Source organism: Salvelinus namaycush, chromosome 21, assembly GCF_016432855.1.
Source record: "Salvelinus namaycush isolate Seneca chromosome 21, SaNama_1.0, whole genome shotgun sequence".
Lineage (NCBI taxonomy): Eukaryota > Metazoa > Chordata > Actinopteri > Salmoniformes > Salmonidae > Salvelinus > Salvelinus namaycush.
This window is the reverse complement of record NC_052327.1, coordinates 32,673,158-32,699,883: the sequence shown is the minus strand read 5'-3', so window position 1 is coordinate 32,699,883 and position 26,726 is coordinate 32,673,158. Positions and strand designations below refer to the sequence as shown.

Genomic DNA, 26,726 nt, shown 5'->3' with positions numbered 1-26,726 from the left:
AAAGCTTTGACTTTCAGAGTAGGGCACCGGTTAAAGGTGTCATCGCTGGTGTCTTGTTGGATATAAAGGCTGTGTGGTTTATGGATAACATGCCAGGAGTGGTAGACGCATGTAGCTTGACTTGAATGATAGGCGTAAAGAAGGAGTAAAGTCTATCAGTTTTACTGTCGTTTGATGAAGTGATTCTCCCGATTTATGTAAAACTTGGGTATTTGAGATATGCGGTGAGACCGTATGTACAGAAGCCGCTGCAGTGTTACAGCTTGTTGCTGTAATTGTGATGGGAATCACGTTCCAGTTCCTAGAGTGCCCTGTAAAAATGAAGGAGGTCCCAGTAGCTAGGATCAGGGCTATCCAGCAGGACTCCTATGTGGAGGCAGTGAAAATAGCTGAAGGAGTGAGTAGTAGAGAGGAGATGGTAGGTGATGTCCCACAGTCTGTAGTGAATGCCATTCAGGAGAAGGATCCCGACACACGAACAGTGAAGAAGGTGGACTTTGTTGAGTTCATAACACAAGTGATGAATTGCACTAGTCAAATTAATAAAAAATCTAAGAAGCTAGATATCATTGTGAAGGCGGCAAATAGATTTCTGGATCTCCAGGACTTTACAGCCAAAATGTTACGGGGAGTACTGAATGGCGAGGTTCCCCCCTCCCAGGTTCCTGAATCTGTGTAGGGATCTGAAAAGACATTTAAATCTGACTGAAGGAGTAAAAAAAAAATGTAATGATATATTATTTTTTTAATTCAGGGTAGTAGAGTGAGTTTTGGTTAGTGTTTTTGGTAATTAGTATGTATTTGGTTAATCCAAAACAGCTTTTTTTTTTTTTTTTTACTACCTCGTACAGCAGGTGGCAGCAATACACCTTATGAGCGTAGTCTGCCAATAAACCTTGAAGAAGAAGAAGAAGAAATTGATGACGTATCTCGCACAGATGAGCATTGATTGGAACACGTCCTACAAAAAAGGTACTCTGAGTGCTGGGAACATGAACAAAATCTGAATACAAGTTTTGGGTGGATAGGCAATGGCATGGCGAGAGGGATGGGGTTGTTTGGGAGGGAGTTTAGCCCCTCTGTGGTTCGTCCTCCATATCCCACCTTGGTTGCTCCCTCCGACAGTGATAGATCTAGGGTTGCTTGAGAGGGTAAGAGATGTTGAGGAAGGAATAGATTCAGTTGTAAGTGAACACTTAAGAACACAATACTATGCATCCTTGAATATATTCACATATGGGTCTAAGGAACATTAAACAGGGAGGACAGGTGCAGCTTTTAGTGTTCCTGAGTTTAAGGTTGCAGTGAAAAAAAGAGCAACAGATCATTTATCTGTTTACACAACGGAGTTGATGGCCATACTCTTGGCTGCAGAGTGGGTGGAGGAGGTGAGGCCAGACGGTAGTCATCTGCTCTGACTGCTGTACAGCACTGATAAGCTTAAATTCATTTTTGTCTCGGAGCAGGCAGGATTGTATGAGGGTTTACAGTGCTTGTATAGGGTGAGACAGATGATCCTCGGTACCAGCTCATGTGGGAGTAGAGGGGAATGAGGAGGTGGATGTTATCGCCAAGCAGGCTCTTATACATCCTAACGTTGAGATGAAATTCAAATCAGTAAAGCAGAAGCCAAGGGGTTGATAAAAACAGTGATTTAAAACAAATGGCAAGAGTTGTAGAAAAGGGAGGGAAAGGGAAGACAGCTGTATAAGATCCAGAAAAAGGTGGGGGCAGGGAGGTCCTCAGGTTGAGAGAGAAGGGAGGAAAGTGTAATCACAAGGCTGAGACTGGGAAACACAAGGCTCAATAGTACATTGAAATTGGTGGGGAAACATCCGACTGGGAGGTGTGATCAGGGCCGGTCCTTGCCATTCTGCTGCCCTTGGCGAGACCAAAAATTGCTGGCTATGATTGGTTCAAATTTTGTACGGACCGGACCAAAAACCAATATCCGTGGATGTGGAAATCAAGGCCGGTCCGGACTGCACCAAAAAAAGACTTCCAAAAGGCACCGGCGTCAGGTCCGTGCTTATTGAGGCGTAGCCTACAGTGTTGCCTGAAATGGAATTTTATGAATGAATGCACTGATCACGACAATGGGGTGAAACACCTGGACAGTTGTGATTGTACATTCCATATTGTCCATTTTACTTTGACCTGTCTTGTTTTTAGAATATGTTGTTTGTTAACATGAAAGCACATTTTTGAATTGATTGGGAGCCATTTAGGTTAGGCTATTTGTTCGAAGAAACGTGCATGATGTACAAAGTGTCCATCTCATTACATTGTCATACATTTTATCTCCAACCTGTAGGCTACAGAAAATACCACATACAGAAAATAACACATACTCTTTCTACCATATGTTATATCTACTATATGATTTATGTTAGATTTTTTTTTAGGGAACGTTGGTGGAGCACCGCAGCGATGCCTCTTTCCAACAGCACCCTGAAGAGGCACGCTGGGAATGGGCAAGCAAAATATTTTGTGCCCCTGCCCGTGACAAAGTGGGCACTGTTTATCACAGGGAGGCATCGGCACTCACCTAAAAAGCCAATATGCCAATGGTTGAGAGAAATTGTTTTGGGGTAGAATTATGTGAGGTTATATGTGTTGTTGGAGGTGCGTCTTGGTCAGTTTAGCTCAAAAAATGCTGCCCTTGTCAATCTGCACCAAAGGCGGCCCTCTAGTCCTGCCTAATAAATGGGCCGGCCGTGGATGTGATTATTGTCAGGAGGAGATGGAGACAGTGGAGCACATTTTATTTCAGTGCCAGAAATATAGGAGGGAAAGGGACTGATTTGTTATTAGATTTGAGGAGTTATGGGGTTGAAGAGTCAAGATTAAGTGAACTGCTGGGAAAATCTTCAGGGGATGTAGTATTTAATTATGTATTTAATTTCCTTAGGGAGATGAGGATATTGGGTAGGATTTAGACTTTCCCTGTCTCTGGTCCACACTCCCATCCAGTTGGTGGCGGTAATGCACATTCAAGTTGGTTGCCAACCTCCATAAAAAATCCACAGAAGAAGAAGAGCAGTAGTATTAGTAGTAGTAGTAGTAGCAGCAGCAGCAGTAGCAGCAGTAGCAGTAGCAGTAGCAGCAGTAGCAGCAGCAGTAGCAGAAGCAGCAGTAGCAGCAGTAGCAGTAGCAGCAGTAGCAGCAGCAATAGTAGCAGCAGTAGCAGTAGCCGCAGCAGTAGCAGCAGCAATAGTAGCAGTAGTAGCAGCAGCAGCAGTAGCAGCAGCAGCACAAGCAGCAGCAGCAGCAGCAGCAGCAGCAGTAGCAGAAGCAGCAGTAGCAGCAGTAGCAGTAGCCGCAGCAGTAGCAGCAGCAATAGTAGCAGTAGTAGCAGCAGCAGCAGTAGCAGCAGCAGCACAAGCAGCAGCAGCAGCAGCAGCAGCAGCAGCAGCAGCAGCAGCAGCAGTAGCAGTGGCAGCAGTAGCAGTAGCAGCAGTAGCAGTAGCAGTAGCAGCAGTAGCAGCAGTAGCAGTAGCAGCAGCAGTAGCAGCAGCAATAGTAGCAGTAGTAGCAGCAGCAGCAGTAGCAGCAGCAGCACAAGCAGCAGCAGCAGCAGCAGCAGCAGCAGCAGTAGCAGTGGCAGCAGTAGCAGTAGCAGCAGTAGCAGTAGCAGTAGCAGCAGTAGCAGCAGCAGTAGCAGAAGCAGCAGTAGCAGCAGTAGCAGTAGCCGCAGCAGTAGCAGCAGCAATAGTAGCAGTAGTAGCAGCAGCAGCAGTAGCAGCAGCAGCACAAGCAGCAGCAGCAGCAGCAGCAGCAGCAGCAGTAGCAGTGGCAGCAGTAGCAGCAGCAGCAGCAGCAGCAGCAGCAGCAGTAGCAGTAGCGGTAGCAGCAGTAGCACAAGCAGCAGCAGCAGCGTCGAGTGGAGACAAAGAAAATGGGGGGGAACGAACAAGAGGAAAAATGGCAGAAGCGGACGCTGATGTGAATTGTGAATCTATTGGCGTTAGAATCAAGGAGAATTGGAATATTGTCCAAAAAAATGGAAAACGAAGCAAAGTAGTGTACAGTGCTGAGAATGTCCCATCGTATCTTGTAGGAGTACGGTTTGTTAATGAGGAGCAGCTGATCGAATGACCAATCTTGAAGAATCCATTTGAGATATCCAAACTAGTGGATAGAGTGCTGGGTAAAGTGAAGGCTGTTAGGATTACGAGAGGCGGGCTTGCTTAGATTTTTTGTACTTCTGAGGATCAGGAGGAACGTCTGTTGCGTCCCACCCGATTTGATAAGTTTGACGTGTCGTCTGTGTCTCTTCAGAACAGGGCAATATCTGGTGTCTCGTGGGAAGTCGATGTTGAAGAGTCTATCTGTTCTTTAGTTTTTTGATTTGGAGTCTCTCCCTACTCAAGTGCAGTTGGGGTATACAGTGCATTCGGAAAGTATTCAGACCCCTTGACTTTTTCCACATTTTGTTACAGTACAGCCTTATTCTAAAATGTATGAAATTGTTTTTTCCCCCAGTCAATCTACACACAATACCCCATAATGACAAAGCAAAAACAGGTTTAGAAAATGTAGCAAATTTTGAAAAATAAAAAACTGAAATATGACATTTAAATAAATATTCAGACCCTTTACTCAGTACCTTGTTGAAACACCTTTTGCAGCGATTACAGCCTCGAGTCTTCTTCGGTATGATGCTACAAGCTTGGCACACCTGTATTTGAGTTTCTCCCATTCTTCTCTGCAGATCCTCTCAAGCTCTGTCAGGTTGGATGGGGAGCGTTGCTGCACAGGTCTTTCGAGATGTTCGATCGGGTTCAAGTCCGGGCTCTTGATGGTCCACTCAAGGACATTCAGAGACTTTTTCCGAAGCCACTCCTGCGTTGTCTTGGCTGTGTGCTTAGGGTCGTTGTCCTGTTGGAAGGTGAACCTTCACCCCAGTCTGAGGTCCTGAGCATTCTGGAGCAGGTTTTCATCAAGGATCTCTCTGTACTTTGTTCCGTTCATCTTTCCCTCGATCCTGACTAGTCTCCCAGTCCCTGCTGCTGTAAAACATCCCCACAGCATGATGCTGCCACCACCATGCTTCACCGTGGTGCCAGGATGCCAGGTTTCCTACAGATGTGACACCTGGCATTCAGGCCAAATAATTCAATTTTGGTTTCATCAGACCTGAGAATCTTGCTTCTCATGGTCTGAGTCCTTTTATGTTCCTTTTGGCAAACTCCAAGCGGGCTGTCATGTGCCTTTTACTGAGGAGTGGCTTCCGTCTGGCCACCCTACCATAAAGACCTGGTTGGTGGAGTGCTGCAGAGATGGTTGTCCTTCTAGAAGGTTCTCCCATCTCCACAGTGGAACTCTGGATCAGATTCTGAACTCTGAACTCTGGATGGGATTCTGAACTCTGAACTCTGGATCGGGTTCTTGGTCACCTCCCTGACCAAGGCCCTTCTCCCCTGATTGCTCAGTTTGGCCGGGCGACCAGCTCTATGAAGAGTCTTGGTGGTTCCAAACTTCTTCCATTTAAGAATGATGGAGGCCACTGTGTTCTTGGGGACTTTCAATGCTGCCGAAATGTGTTGGTACCCTTCCCCAGATCTGTGTCTCGGCACAATCCTGTCACGGAGCTCTACGGACAATTCCTTCGACCTCATTGCTTGGTTTTTGCTCTGACATGCACTGTCAACTGTGGGACCTTCTATAGACAGGTGTGTACCTTTCCAAATCATGTCCAATCATTTGAATTTACCACAGGTGGACTCCAATCAAGTTGTAAAAACATTTCAAGGATGATCAATGGAAACAGGATGCACCTGAGCTCCATTTCGAGTCTCATAGCAAAGGGTCTAAATACTTATGTAAATAAAAAATTTTTTTTTAAATTTGTAATAAATTAGCAAACATTTCTAAAAACCTGTTTACACTTTGTCATTATGGGGTATTATGTGTAGATTGATTAGGACTTTTTAAAATTTAATTCATTTTAAAATAAGGCTGTAAAGGAACAAAATGTCAAGGGGTCTGAATACTTTCCGAATGGATTGTATAAACTTCATAGAGCATTTATCCCACCAATGCACTGTAAAGCTTTTGGACATGTTTCAAGTGTTTGAAGAAGGGAGAAGCCGAGATGTCCAAGTTGTGGAAAAGTGTGTTTTTATAGTGATTAGATGAAAATGTGACATGTTGCAATTGTGGTGGGAACCATGAAGCCACCTCCTTGGAATGCTCGACCAGGTTGAAAGAGAATGAGCTGGCCAAAATCAGTGCTGTCCGGGGCATTTCATATGCAGCGCCTGTTAAAAAGGTTGAGGGTTCGAATGGTGCCCCTGAAGAGTCCATGGTGGTGGATAGGCCTTCACTGCAGGCTGCAGGGGTTGCCTTTCACCCGCAGTAGCCTGACATTTTAAAGGCTGAGAAGGTGGACTTTGTGGCCTTTATAGCTATGGTAATTAATGGCACTGCCAAAGTTTAAAGAAGGTCCAGGAAAATAGATATCATTGTGGATGCGGCGGAGCAGTTCCTGGGACTGAAAGATTTCACAGCGGAGGAGTTGCATGGAGTATTGTCACAAGCCGTACCGCCCTCAGGCCCTAGAGCCCGAGAAGGGAGATATGGAGATTTGATGGAAGGAAGACGTGGGAGTTTTGTTTTAGTTTTGTCAATTAACTATTTATTTGGGAGGATTAAGTTTGTTTTCCCTATCACGTATGAATTTTCTTTTTACCTTGTTTTTTCAACCCGTCCAATACACCTTTTTGGGTTATAGTCAGCCATAAAATCCACAGAAGAAGAAGAAGGAGAGTGGAGAGGAATGGATTCAGTTCAGTCAGCTGTCCTGAGCCTTTCCCAACTAGCTAGTTTATGCTGGCTAGAAGGATGGCGCTAGTTAAAACTTGTAGTAATGGTCACCATCTGTAATGACAAGCCGGTGTGAATGACCAGTGCATTTGCACTTGATTAACCGGGCAGCTATCACATGTCACTGGCGCTAGCTAACGTGGCCAATTTGTTCCATCCCACTTAATAATATTTTGAGTAGGAAAGCAGCCTAGATGTGAAATAACTTGTAATATTGGTATATATTGGTATATATCTGGATGTCACCGTAATACAGTTCACTGCTCAACGGGGAGAGTTTGCGCTGCAAGCCGGCAACACAACAACACGGGGTGTCTCGCTCCTGAGTCCTGATTTCCGAGCACTGCTCTCCTGCAGTAACTCAGAGGGAAGTAGCTAGATAGTGTAGCTAAAATCAGGCCAGGGTGACAGCTAAAGCACATTTATTGCTTTTGTAGTCCGATAAAAACGGAATGATTCTGAACACTCCAAGTCCCAACATCAGCAGACAAGTTTCAAATTATCGCTTCTAGCCACAAGTGTAAACTACCTGGCTCATTAGGTTGACTGACAGAACCGAATCCATCCGTCCCCACTCAACTCTCACTGCGCGGCATACGTCATACATTTTGGGCACCAGGCATGTCTGTATAGCCTCTCCCGTGTATGATTACCTTCTAGATGTGTGTGTGAAAGAGAGCAGAGAGACGTTACTTACAGTATGTTTACTGTGTGAGTGTTACCTTGATGTTATAGGTAGACCCTGGTAAGAAGAGGTTGAGAAGGGTCTCAGGGATGTCCAGGTGTTTGGTCACCTCTTTGAAGGTGGGGTCTGGATATGGACACACCTCCTTGTACCTATTAAATTAAATAGAAACAACTTTATTTAAACACCAGATGATATACAAACAACTTTATTTAAACTTTATTTAGAGGTAAATAGTGGTGGAATATCAACACCTTATTCCCCCCTTATAGTGTTATTCCCCTAATAGTGTTCCAGGAGAAGGCTTAATCTGGGTCTACATAATATGCCTCCTTACCTGATGACATAACCGTCAATGCGGGAGTCAGAGGGCATGGTCCAAGACAGAAGGATCCCATTGGAGCCCACCCTCTCCCCCTCTAGATTGGTGGGAGGGGATGTTGGGGCTGGGAGAAAAGGAGGGAGAGGAAAGGAGAAGAGACGAGACGAGAACTGTTAAGGCCATATTCCCCAAAATCTCCTAAAAATCTGTTATATGTGACATCAGAAAGAATCCAATCCATACCTATCAGTACATACTGCCAAAACTAGTAAGTCCTTTCAACAAATTGGGAGGATGGTGAGAGACATTGTGAAAGATACTGTTGTTGTTTGGTATTGGGTCAACCAGCTGGGTGTTTGTATGTGTGTTTGTATGTGTGTGTGTGTGTGTGTGTGTGTGTGTGTGTGTGTGTGTGTGTGTGTGTGTGTGTGTGTGTGTGTGTGTGTGTGTGTGTGTGTGTGTGTGTGTGTGTGTGTGTGTCAATGAGCTGTCATGTCTCCAGTGTGTGAAACCAGTAGAAGGAGGGAGGTTCCTGCAAGAACACTATTCCAGTCTAGCAGTGTGCAAGGGGGTTATTGGTGTGTGTGACCAGCTTGCTCTATTCCGGTGAATAGAACCTCAGAGCTATGGCATTTCACTGACATTCACTACAGCATCATTCATTCTACTTAGCAAGGTTAGTGTTACCACACACACACACACACACACACACACAAACGTGCACACACCTACCTACAAACACACACACACCTACACACTGCACGCACACAAACCTACACACACCTACAAAGACACACACACCTACACACCGAACGCACACACACACAGGGTGGGAGATAATAAACATTATCAGCAGAGGGCAGCAGCAGAACAGACCCAATGTTTCCTCAGAGCACACCACTATCAGTTCAGCTGTAACACATCTCACCGGTCTTGTTGCTGTTGATTATGCGGCTGACCGGTGGGCTGAGGTTGGAGGAGGAGGCGGCGGTCACCATGACCGTAAACGCTGTTCGAGGACTCAGACTGGATACGTCAGCCTGAGGAGAGACTGCACGATCAGAACATGACCACAACCACAACACAACTACAGTATGTGGTTGTAGATGTGTGTGTGTGTGTGTGGAGCAGTCTAACCTGTGAGTGTGTGTATCCCAGGTAGAAGGTGATGATCAGGAGAAGAGTGATGGCCATGCTGGAGCTAGCCCAGTTATCCCAGTTAGCTGTTAGCCCAGTTACCAGTTAGCCTAGTTACCAGTTAGCCCAGTTAGCTGTTAGCCCAGTTAGCCCAATTAGCTGTTAGCTCAGTTAGCTGTTTGCTGGTCAGAGGCAGCAGGTTAGAGAGAAAGAGGCAATGTCAGCTCAATGTTAGAGGTCTTAGCGCCATTGTTCAATCCAATGTTGTCAGCAATTTAGCTACAGCAGGTCACAGTGTTACAGCAGTTTAGATCTTAGAGCTGTTGTTCAGGCCTAATGTAGTAACCCAGTCCACAGTTAGCGACAGTTAGCCACGGTTAGCAGGTTAGATTTGACGATATTCAGGGCAGTACATGCCACCATAATGTAGAAACAATTAGAGCAGGAAAGTTACAGTAGTAGTAATAGTCCAGTCTTAGGATAGCAACAGGTTAGCTACAGCAGTAGTAGTTGTAGTCCAGGTCTGGTAGTAACCCAGTCCACCGTTAGCAGTCGTTCAGTGGTCAGCAGTTAGCCGGTTAGGTCAGAGAGAGGCAGGGCAGTGTGTACACCATAACTCCATGCAGGCAAACTCTCTCTCTCTCGGGAGAGCAGCTTCACCAAATGAATGATTCAGGGTTGAGCTCAGGAGTTCTACCTAATAAATAATGAGCTCTATTACTCAACCTGTGTGTGTATGTGTATGCGTTTGTGTTAGGTTACGCTGGGGGTATCTGACACCTGGCTGCTGAGCAAGGTCGGGAAGGGGTGGGATCTGGGTGAGGGAGAGGTATGTGTTAATATACGTGTGTGTGTGTGTCTCCATAACTCACTTGTGTTGATGTTTACAGAAGCAGATTAACTCCTGTCTCCACTTCTACCGATAACATCTACTGTGTAATAGCTTCTGTGTGTGTGTATTTACCTGTACGAGTCTGTCGTGTGTGCGGTAGACAGAGACAGTTCCTTGGTTGGGCAGCAGGCTGACGAGGTACTGGTCCACACACCCCTCTGACTGCTCCCAACGCAGAGAGAAGTTCTGAGCAGACACACTAACCACATTTACACCCCGCACACGGCCCGGCACTAAGGGATACAGAGAGAGAGAGAGGTAAAAAGAGAGGGGGGGAGAGATGGAGGGACACAGAGAGAGAGAGAAATATTTTATGCACATGTATAACTTATTGAGAGACCCCTGCTTAAACCCATGCTTAAAATCAGGGAAGTTGTGGTCAGAGTAATGTAGTTTTGTGTTACACTCAGGTACCTGTGGTTACAGTCAGGGAGGCAGCTCTCCCTGCCTCTCCTCGTCTAATGCGCTCCACGCTCATGTTGTACATACAGCCATCCCTCAACCCAGTTACTGTAGCAACCTGCCTCTCCTTGGAGACCTCTATCGTATGTGTTTGCGAGCCATTTCCAACAGTTACCCTGTGGAAGTCAAACTGGCCAATGGCAGCGTCCCACCTCACCACAGCACAGGAAGAGTTAACATAGAGCAGAGAGAGGGAACACACACCGGCCGGACCTGCATTAGAGAAACACACACGTTAATATAACATCTGAATATGAGATTAGATGAGCTCTGTCTCAGTCTCTGACTCTCCACAGCTGAGGGTCAAAGGTTACTACTAGGAGCTCTGATATGGCAAGCCACATTAAGTGTTGCCACAAAGAGGTTGATTTGTGTGTGTGTGTGTGTGTGTGTGTGTGTGTGTGTGTGTGTGTGTGTGTGTGTGTGTGTGTGTGTGTGTGTGTGTGTGTGTGTGTGTGTGTGTGTGTGTGTGTGTGTGTGTGTGTGTCTTACGTGTGGAGAACTGTGTAGTGACAGGCTGGCTGAAGTCTGATAAAAGCAGGCTCAGGACGGTGATGCCATAATCTGATCCTGGGGTCAAACCTCCAACCTGGAGACTGTTGCTATGAACCACCATCTCACGACATGACGACTTGTCCCCTGACGGACACAACAGCAGCTAAGGAGAACACACAGACACAAACACATATACACACACAATCGGACAAAACATTTCGTGACAAAATCAAATGTTGGTGTTTGTTGGAAAGTTGTGTTTGGGCAGTGACAAACCACAAATCAACGACACAGAGCGAACAGCGTGTCTGTTTTATTTGGACGGAATCTATTCTCTATAGTATACAGTAAGTCAGGGGTTCTCAAAGTGAGGTATGCGGGGGGTTGCGACCAGAAAAAAAAAATATATATACAGTCAAAAGTTTGGACACAGGTACTCATTCAAAGGTTTTTCTTTATTTTTACTATTTTCTACATTGTTGAATAATAGTGAAGACATCAAAACTATGAAATAACACATATTGAATCATGAAGTAACCAAAAAAGTGTTAAAAATCTAAATATATTTATATTTGAGATTCTTCAAAGTAGCCACCCTTTGCTAAGAAGATTCTGTGCTTCCAAATTTGTGGCAACAGTTTGGGGAAGGCCCTTTCCTGTTTCAGCATAACAATGCACCCGTGCACAAAACGAGGTCCATACAGAAATGGTTTGTCGAGATTGGTGTGGAAGAACTTGACTGGCCTGCACAACCCCATCGAACACCTTTGGGATGAATTGGAACACCGACTGTGAGCCAGTCCTAATCGCCCAACATCAGGAGGCTGCTATAGCAGCAAAGAGGGGACCAACTCCATATTAATGCCCATTATTTTGGAATGAGATGTTCGATGAGGACTTTTGGTCATGTAGTGTATATTAGCCATATACCACACCTCCTCGGGCCTCATTGCTGTGGGGATTTGCTTCCATTCAGCCACAAGAGCATTGGTGAGGTCGGGCACTGATGTTGGGCGATTAGGACTGGCTGATGTTGGAACAGCTCTTGCTGAGCCACTCAAGGACATTCAGAGACTTGTCCCGAAGCCACTCCTGCGTTGTCTTGGCTGTGTGCTTAGGGTCATTGTCCTGTTGGAAGGTGAACCTTCACCCCAGTCTAAGGTCATGGAGCATGTTTTCATTAAGGATCTCTCTGTACTTTGCTCCATTCATCTTTCCCTCGATCCTAACTAGTCTCCCCACAGCATGATGCTGCCACCACCATGCTTCACCTTAGGGATCGTGCCAGGTTTCCTCCAGGTTTCCGTCATGTGCCTTTTACTGAGGAGTGGCTTCCGTCTCAGCCATCTGGCCACCATAAAGGCCTGATTGGTGGAGTGCTGCAGAGATGCTTGTCCTTCTAGAAGGTTCTCCCATCTCCACAGAGGAACTCTGGAGCTCTGTCAGAGTGACCATCGGGTTCTTGGTCACCTCCCTGACCAAGGCCCTTCTCAGTTTGGCCGAGTCTTGGTGGTTCCAAACTTCTTCCATTTAAGAAGGATGGAGGCCACTGTGTTCTTGGACGTTCAATGCTGCAAAACGTTTTTGTTACTCTTCCCCAGATTTGTGCCTTGACACAATCCTGTCTCGGAGCACTACAGACAATTCCTTCGACCACATGGCTTGGTTTTTGCTCTGACATGCACTGTCAACTGTGGGATCTTATATAGACAGGTGTGTGCCTTTCCAAATCATGTCTAATCAATTGACTTTACCACAGGTGGACTCCAATCAAGTTGTAGAAAAATCTCAATCTCAATCTCAAAAATCTCAAAATCTCAAGTTACTCAAGTAAAAGTAAAAGTCACCCAGTAAAATACTACTTGAGTAAGTCTAAAAGTATTTGGTTCTAAATATACTTAAGTATCAAACATAAAAGTAAAAGTATAACTCATTTAAAATTCCTTCTATTAAGCAAAGCAGCAGCACCATTTTCTTGTTTTAAAAATGTATGGATAGCCAGGGGCACACTCCAACACTCAGACATAATTTACAAAAGATGCATTTGTGTTTAGCGAGTCCACCAGATCAGAGGCAGAAGTGATGACCATGTGTTTAGCGAGTCCACCAGATCAGAGGCAGAAGGGATGACCATGTGTTTAGTGAGTCCACCAGATCAGAGGCAGAAGGGATGACCATGTGTTTAGTGAGTCCGCCAGATCAGAGGCAGAAGTGATGACCATGTGTTTAGTGAGTCCGCCAGATCAGAGGCAGAAGGGATGACCATGTGTTTAGTGAGTCCGCCAGATCAGAGGCAGAAGGGATGACCATGTGTTTAGTGAGTCCGCCAGATCAGAGGCAGAAGGGATGACCAGGGATGTTCTCTTGATAAGTGCGTGAATTGGACCATTTTCCTGTCCTTCTAAGCATTAAAAATGTGACAAGTACTTTTGGGTGTCAGGTAAAATGTATGGAGTAAAAAGTACATAATGTTCTTTAGGAATGTAGGTAGTAGTTGGTAGTAGTTACAGTCTTGTCTCATCGCTGCAACTCCTGTACGGACTCGGGAGAGGCGAAGGTCGAGAGCCATGCGTTCTCCGAAACACAACCCAACCAAGCCGCTTCTTGACACAATGCCCATCCAAAACGGAAACCAGCCGCACCAATGTGTCGGAGGAAACACCGTACACCTGGCGACAGTGTCAGAGTGCACTGCGCCCGGCCCGCCACAGGTGTCGCTAGTGCGCGATGAGACAAGGATATCCCTGCCAGCCAAACCCTCCCTAAACCGGACGACGCTGAGCCAATTGTGCGCCGCCCCATTGGCCTCCCGGTCACGGTCGGCTGCGACAGAGCCTGGACTCAAACCCAGAATCTCTAGTGGCACAGCAACACTGCGATGCAGTGTCTTAGACCACTGAGACAGAGCCTGGACTCAAACCCAGAATCTCTAGTGGCACAGCAACACTGCGATGCAGTGTCTTAGACCACTGAGACAGAGCCTGGACTCAAACCCAGAATCTCAGTGTCTTAGACCACTGCGCCACCAGGGAGGCCCAACCTATTTTTTAATACATAAATGCACTGTAATTTAAGCTTTAACCCTCCTATTATGTTGCGGGTCAATTTGACCCATTCCCACTTTGAGTTGTCTAAAATACTAGTTAAACTCTCCATGAAATTAAATGACTTTTCCTAATTTAGGGTCAGGAACCTAACTTCAAAATGTGGACACGCTGATGTGTTGTGGAATGTCTGTGTAGATTTTGTATACAAACATGATGTTGTGGGTCATTTTGACCCGGAGGTTTCATGTGTATAGATATTTCCACAGGTCCAAAATAAACAAGTATCTTTGATGTATTTTGTTTTGATTGGTTCTGGTTGCATTTTTATAATTATGTTTGGGTGAAAAGGAGCTTTCCCAAGCTTCTCCTTCTCAGTACGAGAGCAGCAGATCTCTGACACAGACTCAAAAATGAGCTCCAAACAGAAAATGATTGTTTTTGAGAAAGGAAATATGTTTAACAAATAGTTCTTAAATATTGAGTTTTTGAAATCAAATATTCTTGTATTTCTTCTTTCTGAATGGTCTGACAAAACAAAATAATGTTTTGGCAGTTTTTTCTTAATTCTTCGACTGTCTTGAGTGTGTTTAAACTGTACGGGTCAATCTGACCCATACCACAATTTACGTAATTATTTTTCAGCAAAGCACAAGGGTTGAATGGCAAATCAGCAGTTGAAACAATAACAAAGCGATTTACCCGCTACTGTTTCTGTAAAAAGCTGAGGGATGGGGCTGGAGAAATGTAATCACTCTCAAATTCATAGACAGAGATATGGATGGATGCAAGGACTGACCATCCTTGATATCAAAATGATAGTTTTAACCAAGTTTTGAGGCTATACAGTGTTTGTTTAATTGTGCTTTGTTTACAAACATTGGAGTAAAACAAGCTTATATTTGGGCACAGTTCATGAGGCATTTATAAATTATATTCTTCAAGAATCAATGGCTACATATCATAAAATTATAAGTACAAAAATGTATGTAGAAACTGCTGATTGCCCCTTTAAAACTGCAAAGTTTTCTCTCTGCCTCATGGAAACATTTGTGGAATGCAGGATATTCGCTTTAAAGCTGCACCAAAAAAATCTCTCTGTCCTATGACAAAATGTGTGGAATTACAGGAAATGAAATTGAAAACTGTAAAATGTTCCTTCCCAGGGCCCAAGACTTGGTTATTTCAGCCATGCACTGCCAAAGTCATAATAAAACTCATTGTATGCTGTTTTGTTATCTCACTGGAGTTGTGTTCTGATTATGAGGGGGTCCCTGATGAATTTTCTATCGCAGTAAGTCACAAACGTCCAGCAGTAGGTCTGTGTGTGTGTGTGTGTTTGTGTGTGTGCGTGCATGCGTGCGTGCATGCGTGCCTGTATAGTGCTTGGTCATTCTCCCTGGCGTTGGCTCTGGGGGGGGTCATACATCTTTAAAGTGCAGGTAACCAGAGCTGCTCTGCGCTGACGACAGTCGCTAGGCAACCACCAGGTGAGTGTGTTCTCTGGAAGTCTGCAGGTGAGTTTTACTTGACCCCCCGTCCTGCTTCCTCTTATAAAGAACAAATTCTGTATGTGTGTGTACGTGCGTGTGCCTGCGTGCGTGCGTGTGTGTGCACGCATGTGTGTGTGTAACTGTGTGTAAAGGGATTAATATTTATGGGTAAACTGAGACAGCTGTTGCTAATAACAAATCATAGAGAAAAGATGAGAGGAAAAGAAAGGGAGGAGCAGAGTAGATAAGATAAGAGAAGGAGAGGGGAGAGGAGAAGAAAGAGGTTAAGGGAGAGGATAGGATGGTGTCCTACCTTGTACCCCTCCACGCCCCCTGCTGGGGCTCCCCAGCTCACAAACACTGATGAGGTCACATCCTCTTCGACCAGCAGCACTTCCTGTGGGGCTCCTGGGACTAGAGAGAAACACCAATCAGGACATCTGTTCATTCATTCAACATTCACTTCACTGCTCTCCACCATCGGAATTAATCGTTCTGGGTTTGTCGTGTGTGTGTGTGTAATAAGTAGTGTGTGTGATGTGTTGTGTAGCTGTGTGTTCAGTGCAGGTGTGTGTGAATATGTGTGTGTTTGCATGTATGTGTGTTTGAGAATACATTAATACATTACATTTTTTCTTGACCTTGACCTTAACCTGGAACATATACTGGAGATAAACTCTGAACACCTCAGTTCCTACTGGAACCTCCCAAGATAGGTCACTGCTGCTGCCAGCCAAATATGTGTATGTGTGTGTGTCCATAACTCACTGGTGTTGAAGTCTACAGAAGCCGGTGTACTCCTCCTCTCTCCATTGCTGCTGATAACATATACTGTGTAATAGTTTCCTGGGGAAAGGTCCTCAAACCTGTAAGACCTACACACAAACATGCGCGCACACACACACAGCCAGTGTTACCCAAAACAACAAGTGGAAGCTGGACCAGCCAATAAGGACACATTGTGCCAGGAGGGTAGGACTCACCATGGCTCCTGGGCTGAGAGGTTCAGCTGCTGATCGGAGGTTAGGTTTATGATTGACAGGATGAAGCCTTTGACAACGTCCCTGGCCTGGGTCCAGCCGACTGTCACAGACGATGTGGTCCTACTGAGGACTGATACCACCACTGGACTGGGAGCTAAAACAAACAAACAAACAAACAAACAAACAAACAAACACACACACACAAATGCTGATTAATAAGAACCAGAGAGACGGGGTGTGTGTGTGTGTGTGTGTGTGTGTGTGTGTGTGTGTGTGTGTGTGTGTGTGTGTGTGTGTGTGTGTGTACCTGTAGTGATGCTGAGTGTGACAGGGGGGCTGTCTGTGTAGGACTCTTTCTCCGTCCTCAGAGAGAAGTGGTACAGCCTGCCTGGTAGCAACCTAGAGAACACTGTCCTCGGAACACACACCTTCTGGACCTAACACACACATATACAGTTGTGGCCAAAAGTTTTGAGAATGACACAAATATTAATTCCCACAAAGTTTGCTGCTTCAGTGTCTTTAGATATTTTTGTCAGATGTTACTATGGAATACTGAAGTACAATTACAAGCATTTCATAAGTGTCAAAGGCTTTTATTGACAATTACATGAAGTTGATGCAAAGAGTCAATATTTGCAGTGTTGACCTTTCTTTTTCAAGACCTCTGCAATCCGCCCTGGCATGCTGTCAATTAACTTCTGGGCCACATCCTGACTGATGGCAGCCCATTCTTGCATAATCAATGCTTGGAGTTTGTCAGAATTTGTGGGTTTTTGTTTGTCCACCCGCCTCTTGAGGATTGACCACAAGTTCTCAATGGGATTTTGGTCTGGGGAGTTTCCTGGCCATGGACACAAAATATCGATGTTTTTTTCCTCGAGCGACTTAGTTATCACTTTGCCTTATGGCAAGGTGCTCCATCATGCTGTAAAAGGCATTGTTCGTCACCAAACTGTTCGTGGATGGTTAGGAGAAGTTGCTCTCGGAGGATGTGATGGTACCATTCTTTATTCATGGCTGTGTTCTTAGGCAAAATTGTGAGTGAGCCCACTCCCTTGGCTGAGAAGCAACCCCACACATGATTGGTCTCTGGATGCTTTACTGTTGGCATGACACAGGACTAATGCTAGCGCTCACCTTGTCTTCTCCGGACAAGCCTTTTTCCAGATGCCCCAAACAATCGGAAAGGGGATTCATCAGAGAAAATGACTTTACCCCAGTCCTCAGCAGTCCAATCCCTGTACCTTTTGCAGAATATCAGTCTGTCCCTGATGTTTTTCCTGGAGAGAAGTGGCTTCTTTGCTGCCCTTCTTGACACCAGGCCATCCTCCAAAAGTATTCGCCTCACTGTGCGTGCAGATGCACTCACACCTGCCTGCTACCATTCCTGAGCAAGCTCTCTACTGGTGGTGCCCCGATCCCGCAGCTGAATCAACTTTAGGAGACGGTCCTGGAGCTCGCTGGACTTTCTTGGGCACCCTGAAGCCTTCTTCACAACAATTGAACCGCTCTCCTTGAAGTTCTTGATGATCCGATAAATGGTTGATTTAGGTGCAATCTTACTGGCAGCAATATCCTTGCCTGTGAAGCCCTTTTTGTGCAAAACAATGACGACGGCATGTGTTTCCTTGCAGGTAACCATGGTTGACAGAGGAAGAACAATGATTCCAAGCACCATCCTCCTTTTGAAGCTTCCAGTCTGTTATTCGAACTCAATCAGCATGACAGAGTGATCTCCAGCCTTGTCCTCTTAAACACTCACACCTGTGCTAACGAGAGTCACTGACATGATGTCAGCTGGTCCTTTTGTGACAGGGCTGAAATGCAGTGAAAATGTTTTTGGGGGATTCAGTTAATTTGCATGGCAAAGAGGGACTTTGCAATTAATTGCAATTCATCTGATCACTCTTCATAACATTCTGGAGTATATGCAAATTGCCATCATACAAACTGAGGCAGCAGACTTTGTGAAAATTAATATTTGTGTCATTCCCAAAACTTTTGACCACGACTCCACCACATAAACCCATTATATAGACACTCCACCACATAAACCCATTATATAGACACTCCACCACATAAACACATTATATACTGTAGACACTTGACCACATACACGCACACACACCCTGCTGCCGTACCATGAGTGTGTGGTGACAGTTGAGACAGATGACTTCATAGTTGTGTCCGCGTCCAGGGGCTGGATCCCACAGCATCTCTACTGACGACTCTGTTACTGAGCCCTCTCTCACATTACTGGGAGAGGCCAGGCCTACACATACAGTTGAAGTCGGAAGTTTACACACACTTAGGTTGGAGTCATTAAAACTCGTTTTTCAACCCCTCCACAAATCTCTTGTTAACAAACTATAGTTTTGGCAAGTCGGTTAGGACACAAGTAATTTTTCCAACAGATGTTTACAGACAGATTATTTCACTTATAATTCACTGTATCACAATTCCAGTGGCTCAGAAGTTTACATACACTAAGTTGACTGTGCCTTTAAACAGGTTGGAAAATTCCAGAAAATGATGTCATGACTTTAGAAGCTTCTGATAGGTTAATTGACATCATTTCAGCCAATTGGAGGTGTACCTGTGGATGTGTTTGAAGGCCTACCTTCAAACTCAGTGCCTCTTTGCTTGACATCATGGGAAAATCAAAAGAAATCAGCCAAGACCTCAGAAAATAAATTGTAGACCTCCACAAGTCTGGTTCATCCTTGGGAGCAATTTCCAAATGCCTGAAGGTACCGCGTTCATTTGTACAAACAATAGTACGCAAGTATAAACACCATGGGACCACGCAGCCGTCATACCTCTCAGGAAGGAGACGCGTTCTATCTCCTGGAAATGAACGTACTTTAGTTCGAAAAGTGCAAATCAATCCCAGAACAACAGCAAAGGACCTTATGAAGATGCGGAGGAAACAGGTCCAAAAGTATCTATATCCACAGTAAAACGAGTCCTATATCGACATAACCTGAAAGGCCGCTCCGCAAGGAAGAAACCACTGCTCCAAAACCACCATAAAAAAGCCAGACTACGGTTTGTAACTGCACATGGGAACAAAGATCGTACTTTTTGGAGAAATGTCCTCTGGTCTTGATGAAACAAAAATAGAACTGTTTGGCCATAATGACCATTGTTATGTTTGGAGGAAAAAGGGGAAAGCTTGCAAGCCAAAGAACACCATCCCAACTGTGAATCACGGGGTGGCAGCATCATGTTGTGGGGGTGCTTTGCTGCAGGAGGGACTGGTGCACTTCACAAAATAGATGGTATCATAAGGGAGGAAATGTATGTGGATATATTGAAGCAACATCTCAAGACATCAGTCTGGAAGTTAAAGCTTGGTCGCAAATGGGTCTTCCAAATGGACAATGACACCAAGCATACTTCCAAAGTTGTGGCAAAATGGCTTAAGGACAACAAAGTCAAGGTATTGGAGTGGCCATCACAAAGCCCTGACCTCAATCCTATAGAAAATGTGTGGGCAGAACTGAAAAAGTGTGTGCGAGCAAGAAGGCCTACAAACCTGACTCAGTTACACCAGCTCTGTCAGGAGGAATGGGCCAAAATTCACCCAACTTATTGTGGGAAGCTTGTGGAAGGCTACCCGAAATGTTTGACCCAAGTTAAACAATTCAAAGGCAATGCTACCAAATACTAATTGAGTGTATGTAAACTTCTGACCCAATGGGAATGTGATGAACGAAATAAAAGGTGAAATAAATCATTCTCTCTACTATTATTCTGACAATTCACATTCTTAAAATAAAGTGGGGATCCTAAGTGACCTAAGACAGGGGATTTTTACTCTGATTAAATGTCAGGAATTGTGACAAACTGAGTGTAAATGTATTTGGCTGAGGTGTATGTAAACTTCCGACTTCAACTGTACATACACACACACTTCCTCACCGTCAAAATCATCTGAGGAGATGGAAATATGAGTGTGTTTGTGTGCACTCACGTGTCCTGAGTGTGTGTGTTTGGTATGCTGGTCCGGTCCTGTGTCGGCTGGTGCTGTAGACACTGAGATGGTACTCCTCCCCTGGAGTCAGGCTGCCAACTGTTACTGTGTGCTTACCTGGGGGGAATGGCCACCAATCGCACACACCCTTACACACACACACACCCTCACACACTCCCTTACACACACACACCCTCACTCCATCACACACACCCAGTACTGGTCTCTGGACATACAGAACCACAGAACTGCTTCCTACCGAGAGAGGGACAGCTGCCTGCACGGGCCCAGGCTCTACACAAAGACAGGAACACACACAGATACAATGAGAAAGAGATACACACAGTATGATGGAGCAACACCAACATTTCTTGAAACTTCAACTTGAACACACACATCTCTGTGGGCTTACCTGTTCTGTATGTGGTGTTGATCTCTTGGCTCTTGTTCTCTCCTCTCACTGAAGCCACACCCACCTCATAGTTCTGCCCTGGACTGAATATGGCCAGGAACACACACCTGGACTCATTTATCCACAGTTCCATGGGGCGGGCCTGGCTGACGGGGCGTAGCCTAACATAGTACCCATCAGGGCTTTCACCTGACGGGGCGGACCAGCACGCTGTCAGATTCTCCCCTCTGCTAGACACAACCACACCACCTGGGGGGCTCACCGCTGCCAACACACACACACACACACACACACACACACACACACACACACACACACACACACACACACACACACACACACACACACACACACACACACACACACACACTCATTTAACATTATGTAAAAAGCAAGTACACTCGAAGCGTTACACAAAAACAGACTTTCATACCAGTGTATAGGGTCAGTTCCTCCCCTCCACAGCTCTCCACACCGTGTTCTGTGACGGAGTCAACTCTGACCTTGTACTTCCTGAACCCCTCCAGTCCTGCAATCACAGCGGACCTGGAGCTGCTAGCCACAACCATTCTCGTCTCCTGTCCTGAGGCTACACCCTCCCAGCGAACTAGAAAGCTCCACCGCACAGCATGCTGGGAGTCTGGGGCTGTCCAGCTTACTGTGATCTGACTGGCTGTCACGTTGCTAATGGTGACATTTCGAGGGGGAAGGGGCCGTGTGTGACAAGTCTGCACGCTCCCCAGGCTCCATGCGGCCCCAGTAAGGTGGGAGGCTCTGAGGGACAGAGAGTAGACCTTGCCTGGGTACAGGCCTGGCACTTTCAGCCGTCTGGAGAATAGAGACACTGGGACACGACCTGCAGTCCTCCTCTCCTTCTCTTCCCCATGTTTTTCCTCCTTTTCCTCCTCTTCTTGGTATTGGACATAGAGCTGGGGGGCAGGGTGAGAGGAGTTTACAAATGTGAGGTCACCCCAGTGAAGCTCTGCATCTCTCTCTGTTACCTCCACCAGGTCAAAGTTGAATAAAGGAGGGAGGAGAGGGACTGAGAGAGAGAGAGAGAGAGAGAGAGAGAGAGAGAGAGAGAGAGAGAGAGAGAGAGAGAGAGAGAGGGTTAGTGGGTGTCGGGCAGGGGTAAAGGGTTATTAGGGTGTTTATTTATATGGTATTGAATGTATTAATGCATACTTTCCCAGTGACAGATAAAGGGTAAAGGAATGTGGCAAAAGAACGAAGTCAGGAAGTAGCCTAGTCCAGTAGTGTTCCTCTGTAGAGCAAAACAGTCCGTCTGATTGGCTGGCAGTGATGAGGATGTCATAGCACTCGTCAGGTTGTAGGAGGAGCCATCAGACCAGCGGGGCAGCCCCTCATCCTGTGAAGACAAACAACAACAAAAAACGTTGTGTGTTTTTTTTGTCAGACACAGGCTGAGAATGTCCCAGTCATCAGCTTTAAATCACAGACTAACACACTCCTCTGTAAGGAGGAAGCTAATGTGTCTGACTGTTTAGAAAGCAAACACCATTCATGCTAACACAGCCATTTATCTCACTCACATGCATATGTGTGTGTGTGTGTGTTACCAGTCTGTCGTTGAGAGCAGTCCAGAGCAGTAGTAGGTTGTTGTGTGTAGTCAGGTGAGAGGAGAGGAGGAGGAGGTCTCTCTCTGTTTTAACATCCACCAGGTGTCCTCCTGAAGCCATGCCTATACAGGTTTGCTGGGCGTCGCCCCACGACAGGCTCCGCCTACTCACACTGTAGCAGCTCCTTCCACTCGCCAGCCAGCCAATAGGACACTGGGCTGAGGAGAGACAGTGGTCAACTCACGGTCAACTTAGACATACAGCGGTCAATGTTTATTACGTGTGTGTGTGTGTGTTGTACCTGTCTCCATGGTGGTGTGTAGTCTCTGGGTGAGGCTGATGTTGAGGTGTGTGAGAGGTGTGGTCAACTCTGCTGTGATGCTGTAGTGTGCTCCAGGCTGCAGACCTCTCACTGCGTACGAAGAGGTGTGTGTGTGGTCAGAATGTGTGTGTTCAGTGTGTGTGTATTCAGTGTGTGTGTGTTCGATGTGCGTGTTGTGTAGACTGAGAGCAGTGAGGCTCTGTCTGTGCTGTAGGCTGCAGGTCAGGAGAGTGCTGGTGGTGGTCACCTCGACACGGAGAGAGGAGAGGGGGACAGGAGCTACACAGTGGTGCACGCACAAATAAATGCACACACGCACGCACACAAACACACACATAAACCTGTTACAAAATGCAAAAGTATAATTGTGAAACATTAAACCATTAAATTTAATCCATCATCTTTTAACTTCTGTTTCATAACAGGACCATATAGGTCAGGGGTCAGGGTAAGGCTCACCGATATGAAAGGTCTTAGTCTTCAGTGTGGTATTGTTTTTGATAGCTTTCAGCATGATGTCACTTCCTCCTGGCTCCTTAGCCAATCGCAGAAGCAGCCTGCATTCAGGAGAACACTCAGAGCGGCCAATCGGATCCAGCCACACCTGAAGGGGTGGGATAGAGAGTGGTTTAGTGGTTGCGATATGGTTGTGGTTGTCCGGTGGTTGTGCGGTATGACCGTGAGGCTGGGTGCTGGTTGTATGGAGCTAGTGTTATGGTTGTGTAGTGGTTTACGTTCTGACCGTGAGGTTGCGTGCAATCTGGTAGGAGACGGTGTACCAGTCTGGATCCTGACTGGTGGGGAAGTGGCCAAACACAACCTCAACAACCACGACCGCAGGATCTGACCACTGCACACACAAGAGACTGACCACCTGGAAAGAGAGCGAAAGAGAAAAGAGAGACTTTTCAACCTCAGAAATTCTATACATAGCTCAGACTGCAGGTGTCATTTTTGAAACTTTGGCACAGACAGTTAAAAGAAGAGTGTTGTGATAAATCATAACTGTTTCACCTAAAATGTATAGCTAGAAACTGTGTGTGTGTGTGTGTCTTACCTGGATGAACCCTGCCAGCAGCCACATATGCACGGTTCCATCCATGGGGAAGCCTGGTAATCTCATCAGCACACAAAAGGAATGGCATTGACAATCATCTATAGATGGTACCACAACATACACCCAATATCAATGTTGCTTTGGAATCAGAAACTCCTGGATGTTTGTATATCCCATCTATGTACCAAAGAGCGAAGAAACTACACGACCAGAGGTTCCAGTAAGGACTGAGGCTGTCAGAGCTCTGTATAAGAGGAGTGTATCACAGCTGAACTACACCAGAGTAGTCCGTCCCAGTGACGCAACACAACTTTGAATTTAGCGCCCCGCAGCAGCTTTCTGAGAAGCAGAGCCTCGTGTGGAGGCGTGCACAGTCCCATTCAATTAGTGTGTGTGTGTGTGTGTGTCGCTAACACCAATTTGTTCTGCTCCTGCCACCCTTCCTCTTTGTTGGGATAAGAGCAGGTTACTATGACAACTAGGCTTACAGCCATTGAGAGAGGAACTCATGAAGAGATAGGGAGAGAAAGAGAGGGAGAGAGGAGGGAGAGAGAAGGAGCGGGAAGGAGAGGGATGGAGAGAGAAAGACAGGGTGAAAGTAAAGAACTTAAAGTTCACTAGATAGATAACACTCCATACACCTCAGCCTGTTTGCAGATTTATACTCCACTCTCTGTAGTGATGCAGTGATATGCTAACCAAGTCCACTGCTGTGTGTTCCACACAGCAGATCAAAGCTGTGTGTGTGTGTGTGTGTGTGTGTGTGTGTGTGTGTGTGTGTGTGTGTGCGTGCGTGCGCGTGCGTGTGTGTGTGTGAGTGAGTGTGAATATCGAGTGGTTGAATGTGAGAAATAAGTATCATTCACTGATCAATCAATGACTGATCAATGTGGATTCATGCCTCTCCAATACTTCATATGTTCCTTGTGGAGGTCACTGGTGTTTTACCTAGGATGAAGTGTCATTAACACTGTGTATTTACATGGTAATTATATATACAGATTGTTAGACTCCCACACACACCATTATTACACACCACCAGGATAGAGAAACACAAACACACGTCAGCACTGAACAGGCTGTGTCAGCAGGGGAGTGTGTGGAGGAGGAGGAGGAGTTTTTCATTCACGCAAAAAACACCCACCAATCAGTTAGTCACTGTTAAATGTTTTATTGTTTTATTCTGAGAGGTTCTGTATGACTAGAGACTCTAGTCTATCTGATGGCATCAGCACACACTGATTACTGGCACAATGCTTCACATTAAACAACACAACAAATACAGCGTTCTGTTGAAATACAGATCATCTACCATCAGATGCTTAGGTGGATTATCACCTTACTAAATAATTGATTGAGTTAAATACAAATATTTTTGTATAAAAGCTTTACACTTGTAAAAAAAAAAATATATTTTGTAAGAGAAATTTGATCGGCATATAAAACATGTCAGTCATCAAGAGAGCACTAAATCCATACTAAAGCAGCAGCGGTCCTGTCAGCTCAGACCAACTGATCTAAACATGATAAAGTCAGAGAGGACTAGCTAGTGTTACATATGAGGAGGAGCAGGCTACAGCAGTACAGATAGGACTAGTGTTATCATAGTAGAGTAGGAACAGGTTACAGCCCTACAAATCTGACCACTACATATCTGTAACGACAGGGTCACTATAACAGGTCAGTATACAGCCCTCCACAACACACTGAAGGAAGACTAAAGAACTCGCCTACCTGGACGCTTGACCTGTCTGCTCTGACCTCTGACCTCTAACCTCTGTTCCATCTTCCATCCCTCCTATTGAACGCCATACTGGAGCTCACACTGACTAGCTTCGTTCTCTCTCTAGTTCCATTGGCAGGAGCAGTCAACAGGCTCCTGGAAGCTGTAGACCACCAGGGTAGCGTTGTGTGAGCAGTACAGGGTGACGGAGCGGGTTTGTAGTCCACTCTCCCTGCAGCACTTACAGAAGCGGGCGTGGCTGTTGATGTTGAAGTTAAAGATGGTGGCAGACGGACACTTCCCATCACATGAAAATACTGTCACCTGAGAGAGAGAAAAGAGAGAAAGGGGGAGAGTGAGAGAGGGGGGATTCTCTATCAGTGTTAACTTTTTAAAACTGTCTTATTGACACTCTCTCTCACCGGTGCGTTGCTCCTGCAGTCGTCTTTTCTGATGGTGGTTCGGATTGCCACACGCTTACACGTCTTACCGTCCTCCTTACCTAAACACACACGCACACAGAGGAAACGCTGAGATGCACACGCAAGCACACACACAAACACAAAGCTTTCATCCTCAGCCCTAGATTCCTGTCACTCACACAGTCAAAGGTCTATTGAGCTGGGCTCTTTGTTGCCTAGCAGCGGGGGCTCAGTTTGATCGACAGTCAGCTGACCGGGGGGAGCAGTTCTCACATCAAAGACCCAGCTCCTATTGGCCACTGGCCAATCAGGTTAAGCAACAGGGGGTTGAGGCTGGTTGGTGGAATGTTGAAAGATAGCTAGATGGAGTCCAGCTCTACTCTCTTTATAAGGAACAGGAATGATTCTAACTCACATAGAGCAGTGGTTCCCAACCAGGGGTACTAGGAATCCTGGGGGTACTTGGCCTATCAACCAGGGGTACTAGGAATCCTGGGGGTACTTGGCCTATCAACCAGGGGTACTAGGAACCCTGGGGGTACTTGGCCTATCAACCAGGGGTACTAGGAATCCTGGGGGTACTTGGCCTATCAACCAGGGGTACTAGGAATCCTGGGGGTACTTGGCCTATCAACCAGGGGTACTAGGAACCCTGGGGGTACTTGGCCTATCAACCAGGGGTACTAGGAATCCTGGGGGTACTTGGCCTATCAACCAGGGGTACTAGGAACCCTGGGGGTACTTGGCCTATCAACCAGGGGTACTAGGAACCCTGGGGGTACTTGGCCTATCAACCAGGGCTACTTGAAAAGACTCATGAGACCATAGGCCTACTGGTAAAATACACGAGGGGGTACTTCAGGGGCACTCCAGGCAGAGCAAAATTCAGT

General features: G+C 45.9%; 2 protein-coding genes across 2 annotated transcripts in view; both read right to left on the bottom strand.

Moving 5' to 3' along the window:
• The window catches only part of ptprq (protein tyrosine phosphatase receptor type Q), a 57,356-nt gene extending 33,638 nt beyond the window's left edge, over window positions 1-23,718 (bottom strand). The window contains exons 1-19 of the mRNA XM_039016905.1: window positions 23,692-23,718; window positions 23,377-23,508; window positions 23,094-23,238; window positions 22,313-22,530; window positions 21,962-22,101; window positions 21,166-21,560; window positions 20,733-20,921; window positions 20,534-20,614; window positions 18,486-18,616; window positions 16,649-16,778; window positions 16,342-16,495; window positions 16,127-16,233; window positions 15,672-15,772; window positions 10,819-10,984; window positions 10,279-10,539; window positions 9,937-10,097; window positions 8,764-8,875; window positions 7,851-7,959; window positions 7,551-7,665 (exon numbers count right to left, since the gene is read on the bottom strand). Coding sequence (XP_038872833.1) covers window positions 7,551-7,665; window positions 7,851-7,959; window positions 8,764-8,875; window positions 9,937-10,097; window positions 10,279-10,539; window positions 10,819-10,984; window positions 15,672-15,772; window positions 16,127-16,233; window positions 16,342-16,495; window positions 16,649-16,778; window positions 18,486-18,616; window positions 20,534-20,614; window positions 20,733-20,921; window positions 21,166-21,560; window positions 21,962-22,101; window positions 22,313-22,530; window positions 23,094-23,238; window positions 23,377-23,508; window positions 23,692-23,718 — 2,874 coding nt within the window. The remainder of the gene's footprint in view (window positions 1-7,550; window positions 7,666-7,850; window positions 7,960-8,763; window positions 8,876-9,936; window positions 10,098-10,278; window positions 10,540-10,818; window positions 10,985-15,671; window positions 15,773-16,126; window positions 16,234-16,341; window positions 16,496-16,648; window positions 16,779-18,485; window positions 18,617-20,533; window positions 20,615-20,732; window positions 20,922-21,165; window positions 21,561-21,961; window positions 22,102-22,312; window positions 22,531-23,093; window positions 23,239-23,376; window positions 23,509-23,691) is intronic.
• A 1,128-nt stretch (window positions 23,719-24,846) lies between these two features.
• LOC120065857 (otogelin-like protein) overlaps window positions 24,847-26,726 on the bottom strand; it is a 54,986-nt gene continuing 53,106 nt past the window's right edge. Inside the window, exons 55-56 of the mRNA XM_039016904.1 lie at window positions 25,837-25,916; window positions 24,847-25,738 (exon numbers count right to left, since the gene is read on the bottom strand). Of these exons, the coding sequence (XP_038872832.1) occupies window positions 25,538-25,738; window positions 25,837-25,916 (281 nt within the window). The 3' untranslated portion in view covers window positions 24,847-25,537. The remainder of the gene's footprint in view (window positions 25,739-25,836; window positions 25,917-26,726) is intronic.